The sequence below is a fragment of the Cricetulus griseus genome (assembly GCF_003668045.3).
Source record: "Cricetulus griseus strain 17A/GY chromosome 1 unlocalized genomic scaffold, alternate assembly CriGri-PICRH-1.0 chr1_0, whole genome shotgun sequence".
NCBI classification, from domain to species: domain Eukaryota; kingdom Metazoa; phylum Chordata; class Mammalia; order Rodentia; family Cricetidae; genus Cricetulus; species Cricetulus griseus.
The window spans coordinates 70349996-70375665 of record NW_023276806.1 but is presented as its reverse complement, the minus strand read 5'-3'; the positions used below and the strand labels follow the sequence as shown (position 1 = coordinate 70375665).

Sequence of the window (25670 nt, the reverse complement as noted above, 5' to 3'; positions counted from 1 at the left end):
CACAGATGCTGAGTCTTTATCTTTTTCCTTGTCCAGTCTCCCCTTTGATTCCCAGTTCCAAAGAGGAAATAAAAAGAAAATGTAAATAGTATTTAAGTGAGGCAGGCCTTAAACTCTCAAGAGTCCAAGCTACTGACACTCAATCAGCCACAGCCCTAATCCACAAGCTGGCATCATAGTTCTTAATTCTACAAAGACGAGATCCAGGTCACATCCATGAACTTAACTCACTTTGTGGTGCTTCTGCCTGGGTATTTCTTAACCTAGAATTTTGGTTGGCAATAAGACTCAAAGTAACTTGGGCTCTAAGCATCCATACCCTAGGATAGCTTCAACTGCACCTAAGCAGGCAATTAGGAATAGGCTCCCCACTAACTAGAACCCAAATGTGGTGAATTAATGAAACCCCTTCCAAGCCACCTAAATATACTTTCTAATTAAAATGAAGCCTCATTTTACAACCCAGGTTAAATGGATTAAAAGATTAAGGACAAGAGACCAAGTGCTTTCTCCATCTCTCAGAGTTCTGCCTCTAATGACTAGAGTAGGTGCTGTGAAGGCACCTAATTACCCAGGAATTACACTACCTCACCCGGAACCAATTTCAGGATCACAGATCAGCTTCTCCCCAAACACAAAGCTGCTAATTAAGTTACATGAAAGTCCAACTAACAGGCAATTTGGACATGGCACTTATCCACCAGAAAACAGACTTCCAGACTAAGTATTAAAACTGTTAATACAGCTATCCCTTGGACAGCACCATAACCCCCTTGAGTAATTGTCATTAAAATGCATGAAAACAGGGAGACTCACCTCTAGCAATCAAACATTTCCAGAAAACAACAAAAGGATCTTCTGCCAACCCCAGGAATGGTCCTCAGGAGTCACCAGCATGGTCCTGCTAGCTGGGCAGCTAACAACATGGGCTGAAGATCTTGGCCCTGACACCTCAGCATACACAACCCACAGCCTCTTCTGTGGTCATGCTTTCTGAATTCTAATCAAAGGTGCATGGTTTAGGGTCACTGATTTGCCTACTGTGCTCTTTACCTACATATTCCTAAATCTTCCCATTTACTTTCTCATAGTGAGCACACACACAGAGCTTCTCAGAGCTCACAGTGTGTTGTCATGTTCTTTGCATGGACACCTACAAATACACAAAGAAATAATTTAGAAAGAAGATCCATTCACTTCCGCCAGTCCTCAAGTTGGCCACGATCCCCAGGAATGCCCGTGCAGCTGACATGGAGGTGTACAACACCATCCAGAAGCAAACAATTGTTTCCTGTGAGCCCAGAGTTGGGGGAGGGGGGCAGAAGAGAAGGTGAGGGGGCTACTCACAAAGTCCCATAAGTTACAGCTGCCTGCGAGTTAAATTGCATGGTCATCCTGCCAAAACAAGAGACACACAGGGACAAAGGCAGAGAGTGCCAAGCCAAAGAATAGCAACAGCTGCCAGCCAGCTGATGCAAAGAAGGGCCCCTGCATGTCTCAATGGGAACGGGCCCTGTCAGCACCCAGACCAAGACTCTGATCTCCAGACCTGGATAGAATTCATTTCTATTGCATCAAGTACCAGTTTGTGATTCTTTGTTACATCAATCCTAGAAAACTAACACACCACACTGGAACTTGCTTCCCTTCTTCTTCTCCCACTCTACCCACCCCCTCAACTGGCAAATGTTCCCACAGTACCACAGAAGGACCTCAGGGAATCCCCAGTCTACGGCTGAGTTGGGGAGTCCCCTCTCCCACATAACTACACATGACAAGCCTTGTCCCAATTTTATTGCTTCTCTATAGCTCCCAGCTGCCTCCTCTGGGCCCCAGCCTGCCCGGTACCATCCAAGTTCCTGACACCCTGAGTCATTGGGTGGGGCTGGGGGAGGAGAGAGATGCAGATGAGGGAATACAGAAGTCCCCTTTAGTTCGAATGGTTCCTATATTGATTGGGCGCACCCCAGTTTCTCAGAGTTCTTAGAACACTTCCAACTTTTACCTAATTAATATCCTTTTACACCCCAACATTCTGCCGGCTCCATCCCCTCTCATACACCCAGCCTTAACCTTGCCACATGTCATAAGCAGACAGCCAGAGCATACACATTGCTCTGTACTATGAGGAGCCACTCCCACCCAATAACTGAGCCTTTTTTGTTATTGGGCCTATGTTTTCTGCCATACACACGTCCTTTATAATAAATGACTTGAGAAAGGTCCTCAGTTCTCTGCTGGAAGCTACCATGCCATAACCTAACCCACCTGTTCACGGTGTGCCAAGGCATGCTGGACACAGTCTCACACTAGCACAACTGGATACCATATGAAGAGAATATGTTTGCATGCTTAGTCTGCAAAAAAACTCTGGGCCAGTGATGACAGAAATGACTGAATAACAACTTTCACCTCCCAATTTCTACCTAATGTTTGACCCTGCAAGATTACTCCTGCCTCTCATTATTTAATCATCAACAAAAGTAATTTTGAAATGTGATCCCTTAGATGTCTCACCCTGGACCAACACTCTCAAGCTGGAGCCTGCATCAGAATCACCCAGAGGGCTCCTTAAAGCAGACGGCTGGGCCTCTCCCCTGGAGCTTCTGACTCAGTAGACTTGGGTGGGGTCTGAGAACCCAGCTGTCTAACAAGTTCCCAGGTGATGCTGAGTCTGCAGGAAGGACTACCCTAGAGAAGCACTGCCTTGGGTGGCTCACTCCATACTTGGCCCCAGGTACTCGATGCTGGCTTCCCACTGTCCAGGCCCCTGCTCCCACTTGGGCAAAGCCCTGGTTGTAGTCAATGACCACAACTCCCTTGTGACTAAACCCTGCTTTGAGGTTAATCACACAGTTTCCTCACAAACCCTGCTTTGAGGTTCATCACAAAGTATCCTCACTCCCTAGGCCAGTAAGGGGTCATGACAGGCACAGATCCATGTGTGACCTGGGAGATTCAAGAAGGGGTGCTTAAGGGTGCTACTGAGAAAGAGGCACCAGATGGGGATTATTTTAACCTGCCCTTCTGGAAGAGGTCTGCAGATCTGCAAATACAAGCGCACTGAGCACAGCAAAACAAGCAGGTAAAAAGAAACCTGTTGAGCCAATCAACCCCAGAATCACCCTGCCCCTGGCTTCTGGTTAGGGGACATAATGTTTGCTTCATTGTTGGAGCTGGCTGAGTCAGGGTTTTCTTTCCTTGCTGTCGAAAATAATCACAAAGCAAAGCAAGCCAACAGGACAGATCATCCGCACACATCACCGTGGCATGTGGTTTACAAAGTCCTAGTGTACTACGATACCATGTTTAAGTTTTCCAGATTGTTTCAAAAGGTCATACCAAGATGTTCATGAAGGATTAAAATTTAGCAGGAGTGTAAAAATTAAAGTTCTGATCCAGCACATGGTAAAAGATCCAACTCTGAGACTATCTGAAGAGCCAGGCTCATATTTTCCAGGGGTTTTGCTAGGAACTATAAGCAACAAAGAACTGAACGGCTTTCACCACTCAATCGTGGACATGGTTTCATCCCACAGAAGCATACTGTCATTATATCCAAGTGGGAAGATGGTTTCCAACCTATTTTCCTTTGCATTCAACACAGTGGACAAGTACACACAGAAAGAGGACACTTACGTAATACATCTTTTCTGTGCTTTTAAAGATCTGTAACTTTATTTTACCATTGTGATCATCTTTCCTCATCTATAAAATAAGAGTATTACCACATATCCACCTGGCTATCTAAGGATAACACATCTCAGAATAATCTCTAAACCACAAGGCACAATAAATACCACAGCAATTACTTAAATCTAATTTTAATGGATTAATTGGATTTAGCTTAGCCTGATTTAAAAAAAAATTAATCATGAGCCCAGGAGACTTCACCAAAAATTCCTATTGGAAATATCTTAGTGTCACCTGATGGCTCTGTTTAGACGGCAATGCAAACGGAATTTCAAAGTTAAGTCGATGGTGTAAGAGGAACAACATGAGTTATCCACTATGCATACTACATCTGTCTATTTGGAGACAACACACGATGGTTGAGCTTTTACTAAAGCTACACTCTGCCAACCACCTGCAAATGCAATGGTGGGCATATCAGAGTGTCTCACAGGGACAGATTTGCTCCCTGTAGGAGAAGAGCCTGGCAGTGGTATGTCACTCAGAGCCATTCTCTGAACAAAATACAGAGATGGGGATGGGGGGTAGGAATGGCTCTCTATAACCTGTTTCTCAAGCTGAAGAAGGTTTACCTTAGAGAAGTAAACACTAAGAGGTAGATAAGGTCACCTTCTGGAGAATAGGAGTAATCTTTAAATAATTGAAAATTCTCAATAATTTTTTCTTAATTGAATGTGTATGGTGATTTGTCTGTATATGTCTGTGCACATGTGAGTACCTGGTACCTGCAGAAGCAAGAGGGCCTGAGATCCACATAACAGGACTTAAAGATGATTATAAGCTACCATATGTGTGCTGAGAATCAAATCCAGGTCCTCTGGAAGAGCAGCAGAGCTCTTAACCACAGCATCTGTGAAATACTGTCTAGACTACCACAGCAATTACTTGTGGCAACATTCTTTTCCTATGGTGTGTATGTTTGGGGGGGGGGCTGGAGGCACTATTACTCTAGGGTCAGATTTCATATGTGCAAAACCCAACAGCAAACTAATAATTTCGTTGACAATTCATTGAAAAAGGTAACAAGCTCCCAGAAGACCCCATATTCCTAATGCTGGTGTTCCTAGACAGAGAACACTGCCTTGGGAAATTATTTTAAGCATTGAAATCCCAAGCTATGCTGCTATCTTAAGTAACAAGAAGCCTAGAACACCATCGCAGAATTAACCAATACTGCTGCTCTACTGTCAGAACACCTCTACAATTAGGGCCTCCATTTCTCATGGGCTCACTTTAACATGACGTAGAGCAATTCAAATCACAATGCCTACCACATAAGAGCAGCCAATCAGATTCACAGATTGCCTCAGATTCACTTCTCAGAGTCTTTGCTATGTGTGCTTCAATTCCATGGGCATGTCTTCCTGGGCTGGGCCTCTGCCTGGCTCTCTCTGCAGAATACCTATCTACTAAATGGGCTTCATGAAGTGATTTTGCAGCTGAACACTGTCCTGTAATCAGCAGGCCACAGAGGTAGGTGCAAGTGGAATGCTCTTTAATCTTGAGATAAGTCACTGCTCTAAAGGCAACCCCACTTGGAGGAAGGAACAGTATGACTCCTCCTGGGCCCAGACTATCACCACATTCACACAAGCACAACCTCTCATGCTGCAAGCCCACTTGCTCATTCCAGGGGTCACTGACATTAATGAAGTGGCTTGCCTATTTTTTTTCTTCTCTCTCCCTCCCCCCTCCTCTCTCTCTCTCTCTGATTTTTCAAGGCAGGATTTCTGTGTAGCTCTGGCTGTCCTGAAACTCACTCTCTAGACCAGGCTGGCTTCAAACTCACTGAGATCCTCCTGCCTCTGCCTCCCAAGTGCTGGGATTAAAGGAGTGCACCTCCACTACCCGGCGGCTTGCCTATTTTTTATTATGGACTAATACTTAACAGTTCTTGAAGGATTAAAAAATGATTTAATTTGGCACTAGTGAAGGATCAAATACTCAATGTAAACACACAAGTGCATACAAAACTAGCCACTGCAAGTCTGTAAAGATATATTTAAAAAGCCAAAAAACATCAACTCAAAGCCTGCTAGTTCCAGTATATTATTTTTCTAATTTATTTCAATTAAAGCTAAATAGATATACAAATGACTACAGCATTGCTAAAATCATCACAACATAAATTAAAAAAAAATATTTTGAAAGCTTTTTGTGGTTAGAGAACAATTTTAATACATAACATGAACCCTGTTAAAAAGCCTGTACTGTATGAAGAAAACGGAAATGACAAGACTGATTCCAGTCAAAGACAATGCTCTTATGATGTTAAAGCTATGAAGACCACGACTGAATTCATTCATCTTGCACCCTCCCCTGTGCCCCAGACCTGCATGAGGCGCCAAGGCACTGTGTATTGACACAGACAGCCGTGATCACAATCTCTTGAAACATGTGACAACTACAGGAGCTCAATGTAAAGCCACAGCTTCTAACACTGACACAAGTGCAGTGCCTTTACAGCAATGACTGACTACAGGCTTGGTTATGGAGAACATAGAACTGAATCAAAAAGGCTGGTATTCAAAAACATGATCTCTCAGCACAACGTCCAGTGTGTCAGTTGCTGAGTCTGGACCTGGAGAATCAATGGAAGAGTATCAAGTTGGACCTTGGGTACCACTAAAGGTAATTTCCACAAAGGACCAAGCAATACTGTACTAATACTGATGTCAGCAAGGTTCAGGCAGGTAGCCAGGGTGAAGGAAGGAGGAAGGAGGGGCAGAGGGGACACACAGCCATATGACTGAAGGGAAATGAGATTCTGGAGGAAGACTGAAAAGTGGACAAGACCCTCGATCGCAAAACTACCTTCTGTGCCTGTCCCACACTTGGGAGTCCAGACTCTATCCAGCAGTAATGTGGCCCAAAATAGGCTGATCTCAAGAGGAAGGATCCAGCACATCACTGGAATGGGAATATGAAGACTTGGCTGGATAGAGGTAGATGACTCTGAAGACGAGCTGCACATCCAAGACTCCTGGTCCTGAGAGGGTATGAGAGGAGTAACGAACCCTCCCTCCACCCTGTACCTTGCTGTTACAGCATGCTGACATTAGAATTAGCTCAGGGTGCTTGCTCTTTTCACCCAGGGCCTGAAGCTGAAGAAGAGCCCAAGGAAAAACTCAGGAGCTCAGTTCAGGACACATTAGCTGTGAAGCATCTAGGACAGTAGAAATGTATAGGTGGACACTAGGCAAGACTTCAGGGTAGAAGGTACAATATATTTGCCATACTACATACAGTACATAGATTATATATAATACCTCTCTCTATATATATATATATAATCCATTATATATATATATAATCTCCAACAGAATAGACAAAGGTTAAATGGCTGGGACTTGGTGACAAAGTAAGCAATTAACATACACAAGGTGGATAGGAGCAGAGACAGAAGGGAGAGGGGAGAGAGAGATTGGAAATCTTCTTTCATAGAGAAGAAATACAAAAGGGCAGAGGAGGTGACCTAAGGAAATGTCAGAGCAGAATAAAAGGGATGTCCACAATGGAACCCAAATATCAAGTCAGGCACTATCAGGCACTGAGATTTTTTTCAATTTTCTGAAGGTGAGCACCAAGTAGTGAGAAGCAGCTCCCTTCCTGGCAGGGCTTGGCACTGAGGGATCTCCTCCAGGTTCAAAGGAAACTTCCCCCAAGATCAGTTGCTTCTGTCAACAAGCGTACCTCTCAGCTGAGGGCCTGACTCTCAGGATCCACCTTTAACTGACTGACCTTAAACTGTTTTTGCTGCTGTTCCTAAGCAGATAAAACATTCTGAGCCTGGAGGTAGTGGTGCAATCCAGAGGCAGAGGTAGGCAGATCTCTGTGAGTCTACAGCTTGGACTACAGAGAAAGTTCCAAGACAGGGCTATACAAAGAAACCCTGAACAAGCACCCCCTTAAAAAATCCTGAAATTCAAAAGGGACTGGGATACACCCAGTGGTAGAACAGTGGCCTATAGTATGCAAAGTATCCTCAGCATGGTACAAATGAACACTAACAAAAAGCATTCCCCAGACACTGTACCTAGCCAAGCAGTGTTTGTGATTTCTACAATCATTTTTAAAGCTAAAATAACATTATTCATTCCTTTGCAATTCTTAAACGTTTCCTATCCTATCAGATACTATTGTGCTCCAAGAAGGGTTATCCAAGAGATGTGTACTGCAGGAGCTGGCCCCGCTTTCCAGAGTGCATTTCCTCAGTAAGAGCTGCAGCCACTCTGGCTTGCTTACTCTCATCATGAATCTCCCAGAGCAATCTTTCTTTCTCAGCAAAGAAGCAGATATCAGATTGCTGCTGATATCTGAGAACACCCAGGAGGAAAGGAGGGATGGGGAGGCGAGAAGGAAGAAAGTCTTCAAATAGTGCTTTCCTGGCCTACAACCAAACACAATTACAGAGCATCCACATGAAGTCAAGATAACACAAACAAAAATCTTCACCAAGGCCAATTACACCGACAGCTTCCTCAACTGGAGTGTGAGGTAACAGGCAAGGCACTCTAGAGGCCTCGTGCCCAGAATTAGCAATGGTCCTGGTCAGGCCCTGCCTCAGGCAACCTTGGCGATAAGGCACTGATGTTTTTACCAAACATCTAGTGATACATGGCAGTACCAAGCATGCTTTCTCAAAAAAGCAGACTGTTTTATGGTCAAGTTTAGTTCTCTAGTGTCAAGTTGTTAGAGTAGTAGCTGCTCTAGGATATCTTGATAGAAACATATGGTTTTATTGAATGATAATGGCAGCTCCATTGACTTCAAGACTGTCATTAAATGTTAGCACTATGGTGTCGTTCTTAAAATTATAAAAGTTATTAAAAGGTATAAAAATGACTTCATAATTAAGATTAAATATGGATGGTATTAAAATAAAAGGAAAACCTGGTGCTGGGCTGTACCCAGAGCATACTCACATAAATTACTAAATAAATAAGTGAGAGGGAACAATCTACACAGAAAATGCTAACAACCTGTGTTGATGTAGCTTAATTCTATGCAATAAATGCCTCCAAAAAATATGGTGTGAAAAGAGGTGGTAAGACAAGTTTGGCAGGGAGACCTGACAGACACAACAGTGACGTGGTGACCCAAGTCAGTGGTGGTGCATGCCTTTAACCTCAGCACTCAGGAGGCAGAGGATTTCTGTGAGTTCAAGGCCAGCCTAGTTTATAAAGTAAGTTCTAGGCTAGCCAGAGCTACAAAGAAACATCATCACAAAAAAAAAGAAAGAAAAAAGAAAAAAAAGGGTTTAGAATCAAAGGAGAAAGTGATGTGAGCATATACCCTTCCTTGATATGACAAGATGGCAAAGCAACCTGTCTTTGAGGCCTTCCTCCCCCATGCCCAGCCCATTCAACCACAAGAAAAATTATCAGACAAGTGGAAATTCAAGAACATTATACAAAATACCTGACCTCCTCAAAAGGCCATCAAAACTGAGGAAACTGACAAGTTGAGAACCAACTATGCCCAAGGAGACATGGCAACTAAAACTTCATATGGGATCCTGGGACCTACAGCCGAGCAGCCCATGACCATATTCAAAAGCAGAGGTGCTCCTTCACAGGTGAGGAACTTTGAAATTTTGCCTTTAAAAGATACATAGGATTAAAATAAAGGTATAAATATCCGTGCAATCACATTGATGTAAGTGGCTGAATAACAGAATAGCTAAACCCCCCACAGAGAAGAATGCAGACAATCTGCAAAGAAGAAGCTGAACTCCACTGATGACTCAGCCGAAAAGAGTATTAGGAAAACACTAATGACATCCAAATAAACAACAAGACTTGGTTCACAGTAAGACACCAGCATTGGCTTCACAGCAATAAAAGTACCAGAGTATTAGAAGATGTTAACATGACAACAGGGTAACCTGGGAGACAATTACCAGACCTGACTTTAGACCTCTGTAATTTTCTTGTAAATCTTTATCTATTCTAAAGCAAGTCTTGATGTATTTGAGCTTCGCCTTTGGTTTCATAAGACATGGTCCTATCTAGCTCAGGAGCACCTCAAACTCACACTGTTGCCAAGGATGACCTTAAACTCCCAATCTTCCTGCCTCTGCCTCCCAAGTGCTAGGGCTATAGGCAAATCTACCACTCTCAGTTCAAATGTTTATTTTGAAGTCACAAGATATTGAACTGGTGTGAGGAAGTTTTTAAAATCAGCTGAACAATGACAATTCTGCAGTAGATAAGTCAAGGAATAGTTCATACATGGTCAGTGAGGTAATTTTTTTGAACCCCAGAATCTACATTTCTAGAAACCGACACAAAGAAGGTCTCCAACAGGAGCCTCCATCTATGTCAATAATATGATCTTCACACATCAGGAACAGTCTCAATCCCAAAAATCCTAACAAACAAAACAAACAAAAGGTTAGAAGCAAAGCTGGGAATGAAATCACAGCAGAATACTGCAATACCTGCCACCAGCAACATGAAGTCCACAATCAGACTGGTCTATCTGTGAGCACGCATGGGCTACTAAGGTGTTTCTTAGGGAACAGAGAAGTTCCTAAAGCTGTAATGTTTGTACAACTGGGAACATGCTAGAACAGCAGGGAGAAGAACCTAATTCAGCATTCTTATTACTGACTGACATACTACACACAATACAAGGCAATGAAGGTCTTGCTTGGTGTGTTACACTCAGCACTAAGCACAGAGTCTGACCTCAACAGATGTTTCTGAACAAGAGGGAAGGCATAAATACACCATGGGAAAAGCTAGGCTACGGTGTGGTAAACAAGGAACTATTGCCAACAGTTTTCTGTATCACTTTAAAACAAAATCAGAGTAATTACTAGAGAATGTAGACTTACCCGAGGTCAAAGAGAAAGGTATACTATACACAACATTAAAAACATATTCAGAGGCACGTGGAGACTTCAGAGGCATTCAGAGACGGTAAAGATGCCTGGCAGGCAGTAATCTGCCCCCACTTTCCTTACCTCTGTTCTTGAGAAGGCTCCTCCATGTCCTCTTCAGAGTCACCCTGTAGTAAAAGAACATCCATTAGCAACTACCTCAAAGAAACCCATTCCCCAGCAGTGGGAGGATGGGCTACAGCGAATGCCTACAAGTGACTGGCACAGCAGTCAACAGAGATTTATAACAGCGTTACACTGGGGGCTCTTGAGATGGATCAGTGGTTCAAAGTGTTTACTCATCTTCCAGAGGACCCAAGTTTGGGTCCCGACACCAATATCAGGCAACCAACAAACACTTGTAACTCTACCTCCCAGGGAACAAATACCTTTTCTGGCCATTATGGGTACCACACATACCTTACCTGTGCATACTCAATGACAGACAGACAGACACAAATATAAATAAAATCTTTTTGTTTAATGATATTAAAAGCCATTACTGTTCTTCCAGAGGACCTATACCAGGCAGCTTATAACCACCTATAACTTCTGGCCTCCACAAGCATCAGGCACCCACATATACACAATAATACCCCCCACCCCCCGCAAAAAAAAAAAAAAAAAAAACTTCAGCATGTTAACTCAAACTGAAACTACAAGGGAGGGCAAGACTGCTACTATCTTATGTTCTCTCTCTCACTCAATCCCACTGCAGATGTCCCACCAAAGCCCATCATTCTCCAGGGCCAAGTCTCAAGCCTCCAAGGCAAGTTGCTCTGCGAGTCACCAAGCCTAGCAAACAGTCACAGCAGTGACTCTGCAGACTTAGCACACTGCTTACAACTTGGTCCTCTTTCCAAATGCCAGGACATGGACCGTCTCGAGCTCCACTCCCGGGTGAACACATACCTCAGTGAAAGCAGTGCCTACAGAGAAGCTCGATTTGTATAAAACCAGCACCCACCCCCCTTCTGCTGAGGGCACCATCACAATGCTTGACCCTTTACTGCTTGCTCCCCTTCCTCTGTGCCAACAGGAAATCCAGATCTGGCCAATCTCCTCTGTCCTGTCCACCGGCCTGTCCTACCATAACATACAGGGCTTTTTGCTATGCTGACAGACCCTCCTCCATCCCATAATACCAATCTTCTTCCACATCACTCCTTGCTGCCCATAGTATGCGTAGCTTCCAGTGTCCCTGCTCAGGATGACCCAAAGGCTGAGGCAAGAAGATGGAGAGTTTCCAGGCCAGCCTGGACTAACAGTGAGACCATGTATCAAAAACCAGAAAGTGTTCCAAAGGCTCCCAGTGTTCATGAGACATACTCCAAGCTCTTTCAGGAAGGGTCTTGCCCAGTGCAGCCCAGCAAAGACCTGACACACCCATCCCCTCCTTTCAGACCAGCAGGCTCTGGTTGTAATTTTAAATGTCAGAGTAGAAACTGGACTACATTGTCCACCATGTGTAATAATACCCAGGGTTGGGCCCCTCCTGGCCTTAGGCCTTAAGTGATTCCTCTGGGAGACACTGGCCTCTTCTCTCAGTTCTTAAGTCCCAGCACTTGAAGGCTATTCCAGGCATTACCAGCTTTATCTGCTCAACAAAACCAAGCTCTCAAAGAACAAGATCAAATCCTCTTTATTCCTACCAGATCTAGTGCCCCAGGGCCCTTGAACTGGATACTTCAATTGCATGCTACTTTCATGGCCTGACTTAAGTATCTTTTCAAAGTGGCATACATAGATGGCTTAACATTCCCATCATGGCCCCTTCCTGTTTGCATACAACACATATGCCCTTCAAACACACTGCATCGCTTAGAACTTCTGTGTCTCTCATCATCCTTGTCCTCTATGTAAACAGCAGGGTCCACAAGGGCAGGTGTTTTGGTTTTACTTAACCACCATATGTCCTGAAACAGTGCTTAGCCAGCAGGCTTAGCACAACTCAGCTGTCTCTTAGATTCTAGCAGTTCTCAGGATTTTTGAAAACTTCTAAGCAACTTTCTCTAGATGAAAATAGAACTTGAAGTTATTTCCCTCCATCCAACACAGGCGCTTTTATCATCACCATAGTGCTGATCAGATGGTACTGAAACACAGCACGGTCAAAAGAGCTCAAGCTCTGGATCAAAACACTTCCTAGGTTCAAATCCTTGTCTGCTACTTTCTTTTAATTTTGGATTTTGTTTTTATTTTTGTTTTTCAAGACAGTGTTTCTCTGTGTGGCCTTGGCTGTCCTGGAGCTCACTCTGTAGACCAGGCTGGCCTCCAACTCACAGAGATCTGCCTGCCTCTGCCTCCTGGGATTAAAGGCGTGTGCCACCGCCACTCAGCACTTTCTTTCTTTTGCTTTCTTGCTACTTTCTTATTGCAGCAGGTGACTACTTAGCTGCACTGTAACTCAGAGCTGTCTTCAGCTATAAAATCAGGCAATAGCATGTCACACTCTATAGGATGAATATGAGTGAAGACCACAAAGTGCTTAAATGATGCTGGCAGTTCTCAACCCATGTTTGTTATTATTTTTCAATGTTGACAGAAGGAGATTAAGCCAAAAATAAACCTCAATGACAAAAAGATTTCCAAATACTAGTTAATAATTCACTGACCAGAGTTACATGCTATTACATAATACTGTACCTGAGATTAAAACAAACAAACAGATGTTCACTGCACTGTTTCTGTTTTCACTTTCTTCCTATTTCTATATTGTCCATACTCTCAGACTTAGAGGGGGACATCAACAAGACATGAAAATTTTAAAGACCAGATTTTCTTCTTTGTCCCGAAATCAGAGAGGTTCAACAGTGCTGTGCCAGTGCTGGGCTGGCCCACCCATCCCACCAAGGCCCCATGCTAGGTCCAGCATCTCCATTTCTACTCTCAGGTATTCAGGAGTGATTTCATGCAGACTGGGACACCTGCCTAAGTCAACACCAAATGTGGTTCTCACAACAACAGGACAATGAACACTTAGGCATTTCATCTGTAATCTTCAGAACGGAGTAACTTCATCAACAAGAAAATGGGGCCAGACATGTCAATGGCCTCTCCTCCAAAAGCATCATGAGGGACTATTGAATGTCCACTACATAGGGAATATTGTGGCCACAGCAGAACTCTCAAACCTTAGCAGCCCAGACTCATGTATGGAAACCAAGTTAAGACAACATGGCACACACAGGCAAAGAAAAGCAAAATAGGACAAGAAATGCAGAAAAGAGGAGATGATGGTAATAGTGTGAAATCCAAGACTCACAAAGGACCCAGCCACAAGGTGCCCTCATGTGGGAGTCAACATCTGTGGTTCACACTACAGACAACACTGGGCTCGGCAGGCCCAGTGCCAGTCTAGAGAGCATCCCAAGGAGTCACAGAAGAAAGAAAGAAAGTCAGACTGTTGGGCCCCAAAGGCCAGAGCAGATTGAGGGAACATCCCCCTACATACACATGGATCACTAGGCACACAAAGCTACCACTAAGCAGCTAATGAAAAGATGTGTGGTTTCTGTACCAGCACTACTTTGGATTCAGGTGCTATATAATCAGAAGATGGGGGGAGAGGGGTCTGTAACTCTAACAATAGAGCCAAATGGGTTTTTTTGTTCCTCTCATTATACCTGATAAATATTTTTTGTATGACTAGACCAAATAATTTCCTAACAGGAGACTATATAACAAAAATATATAAATAGGGATGGGGGATATTTCATTGCTACCACTTGCCTAGCAAGCACAAGGCTCTGGATCCCATCCTCAGGACGGGGACGGGGACGGGGACGGGGACGGGGACACACACACACACACACACAGACACAGACACACACACACACAGACACAGACACACACACACACACACACACACACACACACACACACGTGACATCAATGTCAGCTTAACCACAAAGTCCATCATACTGTTATCTGCCCTGGTACATCCCCTTCAGCAAGGGAAAGTATTTATGTTTTCCAGTGACAGAGCTTATGAGTTGGCTAAGAAACCACCAAGATGACAAGCAACCTGGATCACTAAGTTCAAAGGTCACCCTCAGGAACTCCTCCTCTGAAATTAGTATGAAAAATACCCCCATTCCACAGGTGAGAAAGCTGATAACAGAGGTATGTTGGGCCCAGATATATAGCCCAGTGACTAGAACATGTGTTCAGCACATGCAAGGTTCTGGGTTCAATCTCTAACAACAATAACAACAACAACAACAACAAGGGTGAACTGTAGGATTCATACCTAGAGAGACAAGAGGATCTGGCAGCTTGTAACAATTAACAAATGAGTAACAAGTTTTTTTCTCTTTTTTTTTTTTTTTTGTTTTTTTTTGTTTGGGTTTTTCGAGACAGGGTTTCTCTGTGTAGCTTTGGAACCTATCCTGGCACTCGCTCTGGAGACCAGGCTGGCCTTGAACTCACAGAGATCCGCCTGCCTCTGCCTCCTGAGTGCTGGGATTAAAGGCATGCGCCACCAACGCCCAGCCGAGTAACAAGTTCTTAATCACTTAGAAAAAGTTAAAAGAAACAAAACCACTTTTGTATAAATAATCAATATTGGGCAGATCTATTGTTCCTTGAGCACATCTTGACTTCAACTCTCATAGACAACTTTTAGGTTCCAAATACATTTTTTTAGTCTTCCTGAAAGGAAGGTATAAAATTTACATGACACCTTATTATAAATATTCTCCACAGACTCTTATGACATACACAAGGGGACCTTCTGAAAATAATTCTAAATTCCTTGGAAAGAATTTCTTCCAAAGGACCTTTTCCAGAACACTCTGTATCTAAGACACACACACACAAATCCCTCATCCCTGCCCAGGCATATGCACAGTAGTACAGTATCTCAAGGGCACACATATAGAGATGACATATGAAGAAAATTATTGTGAATACTAGTTTCACTTTCACCAAAGCATTGGTTAAAATACCTTAGCTATCAACGTCTCTCCCTATGGTGAATATTCTGGAATGACAACTTCTCAACCTCAACCATTTTTAGAACAAACTACACTATGCAAATAAAGTAAACTCAAGCCAGAAACTGGACATTTTATAAAATAACTTTTTGAGCCTATAAATGAAGTAATGTCATCATAGGCCTTGATATTTCCATTCCTGGGCACAAAGACCATATCTTTCAGGAAGGCAGAGATAAACAATGTCTATAATTTATCTTCTGTCTAGGTTGGCTTCTGTCACTACCCAGTTAAGACAAGGAGACTTCAATTGAGCCAAAATGCAAAGGCAAATCTGTGAATCGTAACCTGGGAAGAACCTGCTTCCCAGGAATACTGGGAGACAATCTCATTTGGTAAATCTGGTGGTTGGAGCCAGGTCCGATAGAAGACATATTCTCCTGTAGCTCCAACTGAGGGATGAAACAGGATGGCTTGAGTGGAGGAATCTGAGGCAACACTGCAAAGCCTTATTTTAAGAGAAGGAAGGAAGGAAGGAAGGAAGAGGAAGAGGAAGAGGAAGAGGAAGAAGAAGAAGAAGAAGAAGAAGAAGAAGAAGAAGAAGAAGAAGAAGAAGAAGAAGAAGACCCACAGTAAGAAAAGGTGGCAGTGAAAAGTGTCACTGGCATCCAAGGAGTAAAGACCAGAAATGATATTCAGCATACTACAGAAAACAGGGAAGGCCCCCACCATGAAGAATTCTCTGGCTCAAAGGTCACTGGTGCCACTGTTAAGCAACTGATATTTACAAATATGACTAAAGTAAACACACCATTGCTAAGTGTGGTTCTCAGCTAAGGTTAGGAATGATTTTGACGACTTTGGATTTTGTTTTGGTGGTGGCGGTGAGCTTCCTCCCCCCCTTCAAAGCATGAATTATTTAGAATCAAGGGTAAAAAAAAGAATCCACTTGGTAATACACTTTTAGAGAGAAAGACTACTTGCTGGGGCGGGGCGCACAACACTTCTCAAAAGGTGGGTCTCCTGCAGCCTGCTGTCCTCCAGAAATGATATGGGAAATTGTCTTCTAAAAGAAAATCACCTCTCTCTCTGCCTGTCAGCTGTTATTCATTAGCCCTGGTCAAATGCATATTTCAAATATCTCAAAGCCAGTACTGTTAAGGCTTCATGTGAGAAGAAAGGTAACCCTGGGGACTTACAGAAGTTACAGCTCAACACCCTGATTTTAATGCTGCCACCAGCATGAGAAGTAATAAACACTTTGAAATTCACCACATGCAAGTTAATGTTCTCTTACCATTCAACACCCCCCCAAAAAAAATGCATTTTGGGTCTCTACTGCACTGCTGATGAAAACAGTCATCAAAATTACATTTGAATGGGTGCCGTCTGCAAGTCAATGAGAATTTCTTGCATAACTGAGACATTCTATTTAAGACAAAAGCTTTGCAACATCCGTTGCAGCCTGAAGCCCTCTATGCTACAGATTCCCAATAAAACGATAGCAATTATTTTTCCACATGTAATCATTATATCATCGTGTGTGGGGGGGGGGGAAGAAAACCTGAAATTCAGGTTCTTAAGTGGGTGTATTCTAAGGAATTAAAGACACTTGGAGAAAATCCAAGATCATACTCCTTCGAAGTCACTTCTTCATCCCAAAGCTACTTAGGCTAATGGCAAGCACCACTCACTAACATTTATGAAATCAATATTCCCATTGTGTTCAACCCTCCAGCCACTTGCCATCCACACCACACCCGCTTGCTTAGAGACAGCAGTGCAGACCCAGAACCAAGTCCTCCGCCCACCCTGGACCACTAGCAGTCTAAGTAATCCGCCACTAGTCAGGCGCAAGGGAGGGCGACACACAACCCTGCTGAGGTGGCCTGGACACCCACCTTCTGAACTTGGGGCAGGCCTGACTCACACCCTGTCACATGGCGCGGGAGGAGGCCGAAGGGCCACCGTTGCCAGGTGTTCAGGCTCGGCACGACCGTTTATTTGCCTTGCAAAGTGACCTGAACGCTCCGGTGCCACTAGGGGAAGGCCGGCTGCCTCCAGGCCTCTCCTCCCTCGCACGCCTACACTCGCCCTGTCACCTGGTCCTCCTCACCTGAGTGGGCAGCAGGAGTTCCCCTTCTTCTGCCTGCCACAGCTCCACCACGTTCGGCATGGGCTCGATCGCTGCACGGACACCAAAAAACACACCGCGTTTGTAATGCACGGAAAAGAAACGCTTCCTGTTTCCTCGCCCGTCCCCCGTGCCACCCGCCTGCCCCAAACAAGTCTCCTTCTCCTCTCGCAGCGGAGGCCACCCGAGGAGTGAGCCGAGGATGCAAATACAATGCCGAGCCGGCGCTCCCCGGGTCGAGGAGGTGAGGGCACGCTGGCTTGGTCCGGACTAGGGGACGAGGCGGCCTCACGAGGCATGGCGATCCCCAGGCCACCGGGCTGGGGGAACAAAGCTGCAGGAAGCCGGGCGCGGCGAGGCACCCGCGCGCCACACAAAGCGGGGGATGCGCCTGGGGCGCAGGGGCCCGCGCACAAAGGCTCCGGGGCGCGCGCGGCTAGAGGTCCCCAAGCCCCGCGCTGCCCGCTCCTGGTCCGGCCTAGGGCCGCCGAGAGGATGCTGCGGTCGCAGGACTGCAGCAGCCCGTCTTCCCCAGCCACCCGGGTTCCCTTCCTCCGCGATCCCTCACAGATTTCAACAGTTCCCTAAAAGAAAGGGGGGGCGGGGCGGCGAGGACAGCCAGCCCCGACGACGGGCTGACCTTGTCCCTGAGCCCCTCCCGGACGGCAGCAGGACAGCAGGACCTGGAAGACGCCCAGCAAAAGGTTCACGGCAGCGGCCGTGCGGCGGTAGGCGCCGGACTGCGGGCGCCGGAGCCCCGCCATGCTGGTGCTCGCCGCGCTCGCAGCGATCTCGTTCTCTCGCCTGCTGGCGCCGGGGCCGCCTAGCCGCGCCCCGGGCCCGCCCCCGCGCCCTGGCCCCGCCCTGCCTCCAGCCCCGCCCCCCGCTGTGGTCCCGCCCCCGCAGCTGTTGGACTGCTGCTCAGCGCCCGCGCTCCGCTTGCTCCGGAGCGTGTGTGCTGCGCGGATAGAAGGGGGAGGGGGATGGAACGCGGCGGGGAGCGCAGGGACGAGGACAATGCGAACGCTCGCGGCGCGCAGCACGTGCCCGAGGGCCCCCAGCCGCTCCACTCTGGGGGCTGGGACTCACGGCCCACACGGAGAGGGTGTTCTTGTGAACTCTCCGGCGGGGTTCTCTTTGTTGGTGACACCCGCGTAGCGGTGGGGACAGTAACCCCGGGGGAGGGGGTCCTGAGAATGAATCGTAGCCCAGCGCGAGGCCTTGAACAGGATATTAGTGGAAATAATGCTGTGGTTGTCAGGAAACGCGAGTGCAGCCGCATAGCTACTGCCAGTTATGCAGCGAGGATATCCGGTGGCTGCGAGGTCTGTAATTTAGAATAAAAAGCTCTCCCAACACTCGAGAGGCTGACCTCAGCGCCGCGTGGCGGTAATGCGCTCGGCACCCTCTGTGGAGGCCGTCCAAGTCGAGACAGGTGGGAGAGCTTCGTGGTAGCTTAGACCTTCAGAGACCCTGCAAATGTACCCACCTTCGGAATGAGACTGCAAAAGTGAGCGAGCCAACTAAACCTAGATGAAGTGTATGGTCGCTTGCCCATTCCCAACGTTAATAAGCCGTGTAAGTCATACTTGGAAATACATTTCCTGCCTCTGTTTTTAAGCTGACTTGCTGTGTGCAGCAAACTTAGCTTGTATGAAATTCAGAGTGTGAGCTGTGAAGGATAAAGAAGGGACGTGATGGCGCACACCTGTCTGCTTACATTGATCCAATGTTTAATTGCTTCTGGTGCCTAACAGTCTAGACTACGGGAAAACGTGGTCACATAGCAGTTCAGATGCTGGAGAAGGACAAAATGAACGATGGACACTCTCTTCATAACACCAGACTGTGAACCTAATCTCGATGTCTGGATTTAACTTTAAATGAGGTTAAACCATCTGATTTCTTTGCCAGGCTTAAAATTTGATAAAAGCAAATGTCCACATGAAAAAGTCACTTTGTTTGGCCCAACTTGAGCAACTCCAACTATACTTTTTTTCCTAGATTGCCTGGGATCATCCCTAGCAAGGGTCTCCTGTCGAATCCCATTGTGACCTTTTTTTTTCTTCTTCATTTCACTGGGTTTATATTTGCCCCTTGAACACTGAAATTCCCTCACTGTGTAAAGGGCCTCAGAAAAAGAAACACTGGGCTGAGGGTGTAGCCTGGCTAGCATGTGGGCTCTGGGTTCAATTCACAGCACTACAAAATCAACACTTACATAGTTCACATTAGGTGTTTTCAGTTTGTTTCTAATGAAAATTTCCCTCACAGGTCTGTTTATTTACTGTATGTTAATTTTAAATCTATACTAAAGAAAGCAAGCAAACATTGACAGCTGGTTTAATTTAAAAGTCACAATGAAAACTCCACTGGCTTTTAAATTATTTTACCGTTTTACTAATTTTACCTTTTACTAAGCCCCACACTAAAAAGGAGAATTAAGACTGAAGAATATTGCTGTAGGCCACAAAGTGGGTAATGCTAGTTGACCGTTGTTCACCAAGCCAGAAGCATGTATCTGCAGTGCCATAAGGCTGGAGAAGGTTACAGGATCACACAGCTGTCTTCTTAGATAAATCTGACCCACTTAGCCTTCTCTAGAGGTATGGTTCATGCTGACTCATGAACAACAGGAAAGTTATGGCCCTTGAGCAGCTTCCAAGCTTTAAAGTAAAGTTATTAAAAGATGACACCTGTGTATTTGTGCTGTGTTTCTGCTGTCCCTCTTGTCACAGATGACAACTGTGTATTTGTGTTTAATTTCTGCTGTCCCCCTTGTCAACTGTAGTGAGTCGCAGACTATTAGAGCTGAAAATTTGAGAACAATCTTTATTCTTTTTATTTAACTATGAATTTTTTTTCAGTTAAATCTACAAGCAAAACAAAGCAAAGAACATAACAATAAAATTCTGGCTAGTAGAAATGCTGAGGCAGGAGGATAGAGAACTCTCAGGGCCATCCTGGCGGCAACAGAGTTTGTGCAAAGACCACCTCGGCAATTGGGTAAGGCTTTGTCTCAAAACTGAAAAAGAAAAGTAGGCTAGACATTCAGCTCAGTGGAAGGGCCCCGGCCCCACCCACAAGACTGTGGCTTTAATCCCTAACAAATGAAACTACAATAACAAAATAATCCATTCTTATTTTAAAATACCCATGATGTTAACAATGTTTTTAAACCTCTTTAAAAATTGAGTGCAGACAAAAAGTAAATCTATATACAAATTATATCTCAACATATCCTACGTAAAATTGACTCAGTTGGTAAGCCCCAAACACCCTAACCTCTAATCCAGAGAATATTAGACATGCAAAGTCAGAGAGGGACTGTGAAGACAAAAGGAGATAAGGCATGATAAACATCTAGCATCAAGTGCTCAATAAATGCTAGAAATCTGTTACTATTTATTCCCTTTGGGGAGGCATGTCACACCTACAAAGTGTTAAATTTGACATTAATGCTTCAAATGCATGAATTACCTATTTATTATCATACCATTTATCACTCAAATATTGGGATAATTCATGTACACACAGCAGCCTTCTGCTGACCCATCTGTCCATCAGTTTTAGGCCTCACTCCAATGAAACAAAACCAAGAGTTTCACTAAGCCACCACCAGCACTGGGATCTAAGTCCTTCTCTGACCAGAAAGAAATGTCCACAGTGGGAACTTATGATCCTATATTCCTGAGATGCAAACTTCCCCCTTGACTCATATGTATTCTTCTTGCTATGACTTTCTTTAGAATTATTAGTATTAGTATTAGCATTAGTATTAGTATTAGTATTAGTATTATTTGGGCTTTTTGGAGATAGGGTCTCTATGTAGTCCTGGCCGTTCTGGAACTCACTCTGTAGATCAAGCTGGCCTCAGAACTCACAGAGATCTGCTTGCCTATGCCTCCCAAGTCCTGGGATTAAAGAAAGGCATTTGTCACCACACCCAGCTAGAATTATTTTTACATGTCTTTGTGTGTGTATGTGTGAGTGTATGTGTGCATGATGCACACATGGAGGTTAAAGGCCAACCCATGGAGTCATTCTTTCTGGCCATAATGTGGGTTCTAGGACTTGAACTACAGCCATCAGGCTTAGAGGCAATTCTTTACCTGCTGAGCCACATCCTTAGCTATAACTTTACCCCATCATACCTCCTGAAGCCTCCAGGCTGCCCTGCAAGGAGGTCCTCATTGGATGCACAAACTGGGTATATTAAGATTTCTCAGGATTCTAAATTGTTAGAAATAAGTGTCTTTCAGTGGGGCAGTGATGGTGACTGCCTTTAATCCCAGCACTTGGGAGGCAGAGGCAAGTGGATCTCAGGGAAGGAAGGAAGAAAGGAAGGGAGGGAGAGAGGGAGGGAGGGAGGGAGGGAGGGAGGGAGGGAGGAGGAGGGAGGGAGGGAGAGAGGGAGGGAGGGAGGGAGGAAGCCCTGTCTCAAAAAACAGAAAGAAAGAGTTTCTTTCTTTATAAATTGCCCAGTCTGTAGTATTGTGTGGTAATAATGAAAAACAAAAAAGTCCATTATGCAATTTTCTTGGCAGCTTCTTCCTCCCATACCCAACATTTAAAACTTTTATATCCTTCACACCCTCTCTGAATGGATACAGCCCTTTATCACTATTGTCTAAGGAGAGGAGTCTCAAAAATTTAGGCTAACTGGGAGTTTCGCACTCTTAATGCAATCACTTGCTTGTCATCTATAGCTCACCATATTGCAAGCATCCCAAACCTAATGTCTCAAATTCTTAATTCCATCTACCCAAATGTATTATTCCCAAGTCTTCTTAAGTTCAGGTTAATGGTACCACCATCTACCTAGTTCCTTGAGCCAAAAGCCAGGAGTCATATTTAATTCCTTTCATTTATATCCTTAAATTTAACAAAAAAAATCATAATGTGTCCACTTCCAGAATATTTCCCATACCTTGCCTTTCCACCATCCCTGTTACTCCAGTACATGCTCCCCACTCTCTCCTGCAGGTGCCTATAAGTCCTTTTACTGTTCTCTCTGCTTCTATCCATGCTCCTCACATCTCAGTTGTACCAGATCCAGAATGGCCAATTAAAAATAGAGCTCAAGTTCTGCATAAAGATCTCTAGTAGTTTGCTGTAGTAGAAACAGAATTTGTTAGAGTGCAATTGTCCTGTAAGAAGTTTGAGAGATCTATCCCTGCCTACCTTCTGACTACTTCTGGCTTTTCCAGTAACCAGCACTCTTCAGTTCAGTGGTCTTCATGTTCCGAAGCCCACCAGTACTGAGTCCATCTTTGAGCCCTTGTATCTTCTGTCTTCTTTTAAACTTTTTATTATGCTTTATTTTATCTCTGGCTAGCCTGGTACTCACTGTTTGGACCAACCTGAACTCAAACTCACAGAGCTGCAGGAGTCATTTCTTTCCATCATGTGGGAACAAAGGCAGGCTATCAGTCTAGGAAGCAAGTGCCTTTACCTGAGGAGCCATCTCAATAGCACTCACTTTCCTTATTCTCTACTGAAATCCCTTTGTCACATCTGACTCTTGCAATCCATCACTTATGAATTGCTGCTATGTTTGCTTGTACAGGGAGTGACCAAGTAAGAGGGGCTAAAGGTAAGCACTCTGAGCCCTAGTTCAAGGATGCCTGAAGCAAGGAGAGCATCTCATTCTACAGACTCAATGACCAGTGGCCAAACCATGTGGCCAGGAACTATGTCCTGTAAGTGGAATGCCTCTTTCTAATCTGTTGTTGGAAACTTGTGGTACCTACATGTCTTGGAGACTTTATAAGAACCTGATGGAACTAGCACTGGTGATCCTTATTTTATTTAGAAACTAAGGATGAGAGGGGAAACAGACTTCTTCAAACCCTACCTCTTACTCATCTCACCATTTTGTCTCGAGAACAAAGAGACAAGAACATAGATTAGAAACATTTTTTTTTAAAAATAAGATTTCAATTCTACTAGATATAGGATATTTGTAGTAAATTTAGAAAACCCTATGAAGACCCAGCTATAGTTGATAAGCTTATGGAAGGAGCTGCAACTAGCTACTGCTATTCCAGTGATAAATTACAGCAAGGTAAAACTCAGTAAAAATCTGTCACATATTTCTTTCGAATCTCCATATATCTGAACATACAGACCTTGTCCCTCTATGGACCTTTGTGAGTGCTGGCTCATGGTCTACTGAGATAGTTATCAATATAAACCACTAAGGTAGAAACTACATTAACTTAATTAGTTTTACATTGTGATTGAAATTATCTACTCGGAGAAATCAAAATGAATAGATCCCCACACTGCCATTCCTGCTTGTTTCTCCCCCTTATTCTTGGAAAAGATAAACTGTCCAAGAGCAGCAAAAAAATGGAGGCAATATCTTGGTAAGATGGTCATGGGGAAACTATCACTCAAGATCCTACATAAACTACAATGTGAGACCTAGCCCTACTCTCAGAAGCAGATATGCTACCTACTTTTTCAACTCTATCACCATTTAAATCTTCAAGTACAGTAACTCAGCTGCTGCTCTGAGAAATGATGTTAGAGATGCTCATTTAGCATTTATGATGTGCCAAGTCCTGTCCTAAGCACTTGCATGTAAGTCATTCCATCCTTCCAATAACCTGCATAGGACATAGGTTCTCGTATTATTAACATTTTACACATGGAGAAATACAGACATGTTGTCTTCGTCTGTTCAGGCTGCTATATAAAAATACTCAGCTAGGTAATTTTAAAATGACATTGATTGCTTCACCATGATTCTGGAGGGAGGAGTCAACATAGATCCAGTGTCTGGTGAAGGCCCAGTTCCTAGTTCATATATGTTTTCTGTTTGATGTCTTCTGTAGGGGACAGTGTAAGCCATGCCTGCTAGAAGCTGGCTAGAGGTGTGCCTGACCACGCCTGTCAGGGTATGGTCAAGGTGAGATCAGGATGACGTAATAGGGTCTTAAGGGGCTGCAAGGCACATGGGAGCCCCTTCTCTCTGGCCTGCCTGCCTTGCTGCCGCTGGCACACTCTGGCTTGCATTTGGCTGGTGTTTTTCTAATAAAGGTTATTTTTATCCCAAGCTCCTTTTATTTCTCAATCAATAGTCTTCTCATCATAGAAGCAGCAAGGACATTCTCTAAGATCTCTTTTACAAGGTACTAATTCCATTCATTAGGGTTCCTCCTTTATGTTAGTGATTTTTCTCACCACTGTGACATGATATCTGTCAGAAACAACTTGAGATGCTAGGTTCCAGCTCCTAAAGGTTCCACAACCTCCCCTAAACAGTAGCACTGGAGACCTACTCAGGAGCATGTGGGACATTTCATATTCTAATCATAACAACCCTCATAACCTAATCACTTCTCAAAGGTGCCACCTCTGAACACTACCACTACTGAGTTGGAGGAGGCACTAACATTTGGTTCATAGCACACAGTTAAGAAAGATGTCATAAGTCAGTAAAAGCAAAACTAGAATTCAGATAAAGTTCTTAATCTATACTTTGGACTTAGGGCTCTAATCTTTAACATTCTCAAGTGGACAAATGGTTAATGCTGACCACTGTTGTAACAGTGATCATTTGAATATATGTAACCAGATGGAGCTGGGTGTATAGCCCATTGGTTGAGCACTTGCCTTGGCATCCTTAAGACTCTGGGTTCAAATTTAGGAATAATAAAAAAAAATTGGAAATTTTTTCCAATTGTAATTGGAAATATTAAACAAAAAGACACCATGGCACCAGAAATGTAGCACACTTCTAAAGAGAATATCAGAACCACAGAAACAGTTTCTGATTACTGAAAGTTCTATGGTCCCAGAAGCAATATTATGCTGAGCAACAGAGATGGGGGGTTTCTTCTTGCCCTTTAATTAAGTAACCATGTTGTGCTGTATAAATTAATTCCTCTAACTGCAGCTGTACCAGGAGCTCTCCAGACTCACTGTACACCAGCCCCCAGAGCTAAGTGACCACTTATCAGACTTAGCCATCTGAATAATCTCCCTGTAACATGCTTTACGGGCTTTATGG

The 25670-nt window shown here is 44.3% G+C and overlaps 1 protein-coding gene across 4 annotated transcripts in view; it reads right to left on the bottom strand.

The window, feature by feature from the left end:
- Tmem131l (transmembrane 131 like) overlaps positions 1 to 18469 on the bottom strand; it is a 135086-nt gene extending 116617 nt beyond the window's left edge. For all 4 annotated transcript variants that reach the window (XM_027392950.2, XM_027392951.2, XM_027392952.2 and 1 more), the window contains exons 1-3: positions 18291 to 18469; positions 17633 to 17703; positions 10664 to 10707 (exon numbers count right to left, since the gene is read on the bottom strand). In XM_027392950.2, coding sequence (XP_027248751.1) covers positions 10664 to 10707; positions 17633 to 17703; positions 18291 to 18414 — 239 coding nt within the window. In that variant the 5' untranslated portion in view covers positions 18415 to 18469. The remainder of the gene's footprint in view (positions 1 to 10663; positions 10708 to 17632; positions 17704 to 18290) is intronic.
- Between the last annotated feature and the right edge of the window lie 7201 nt (positions 18470 to 25670).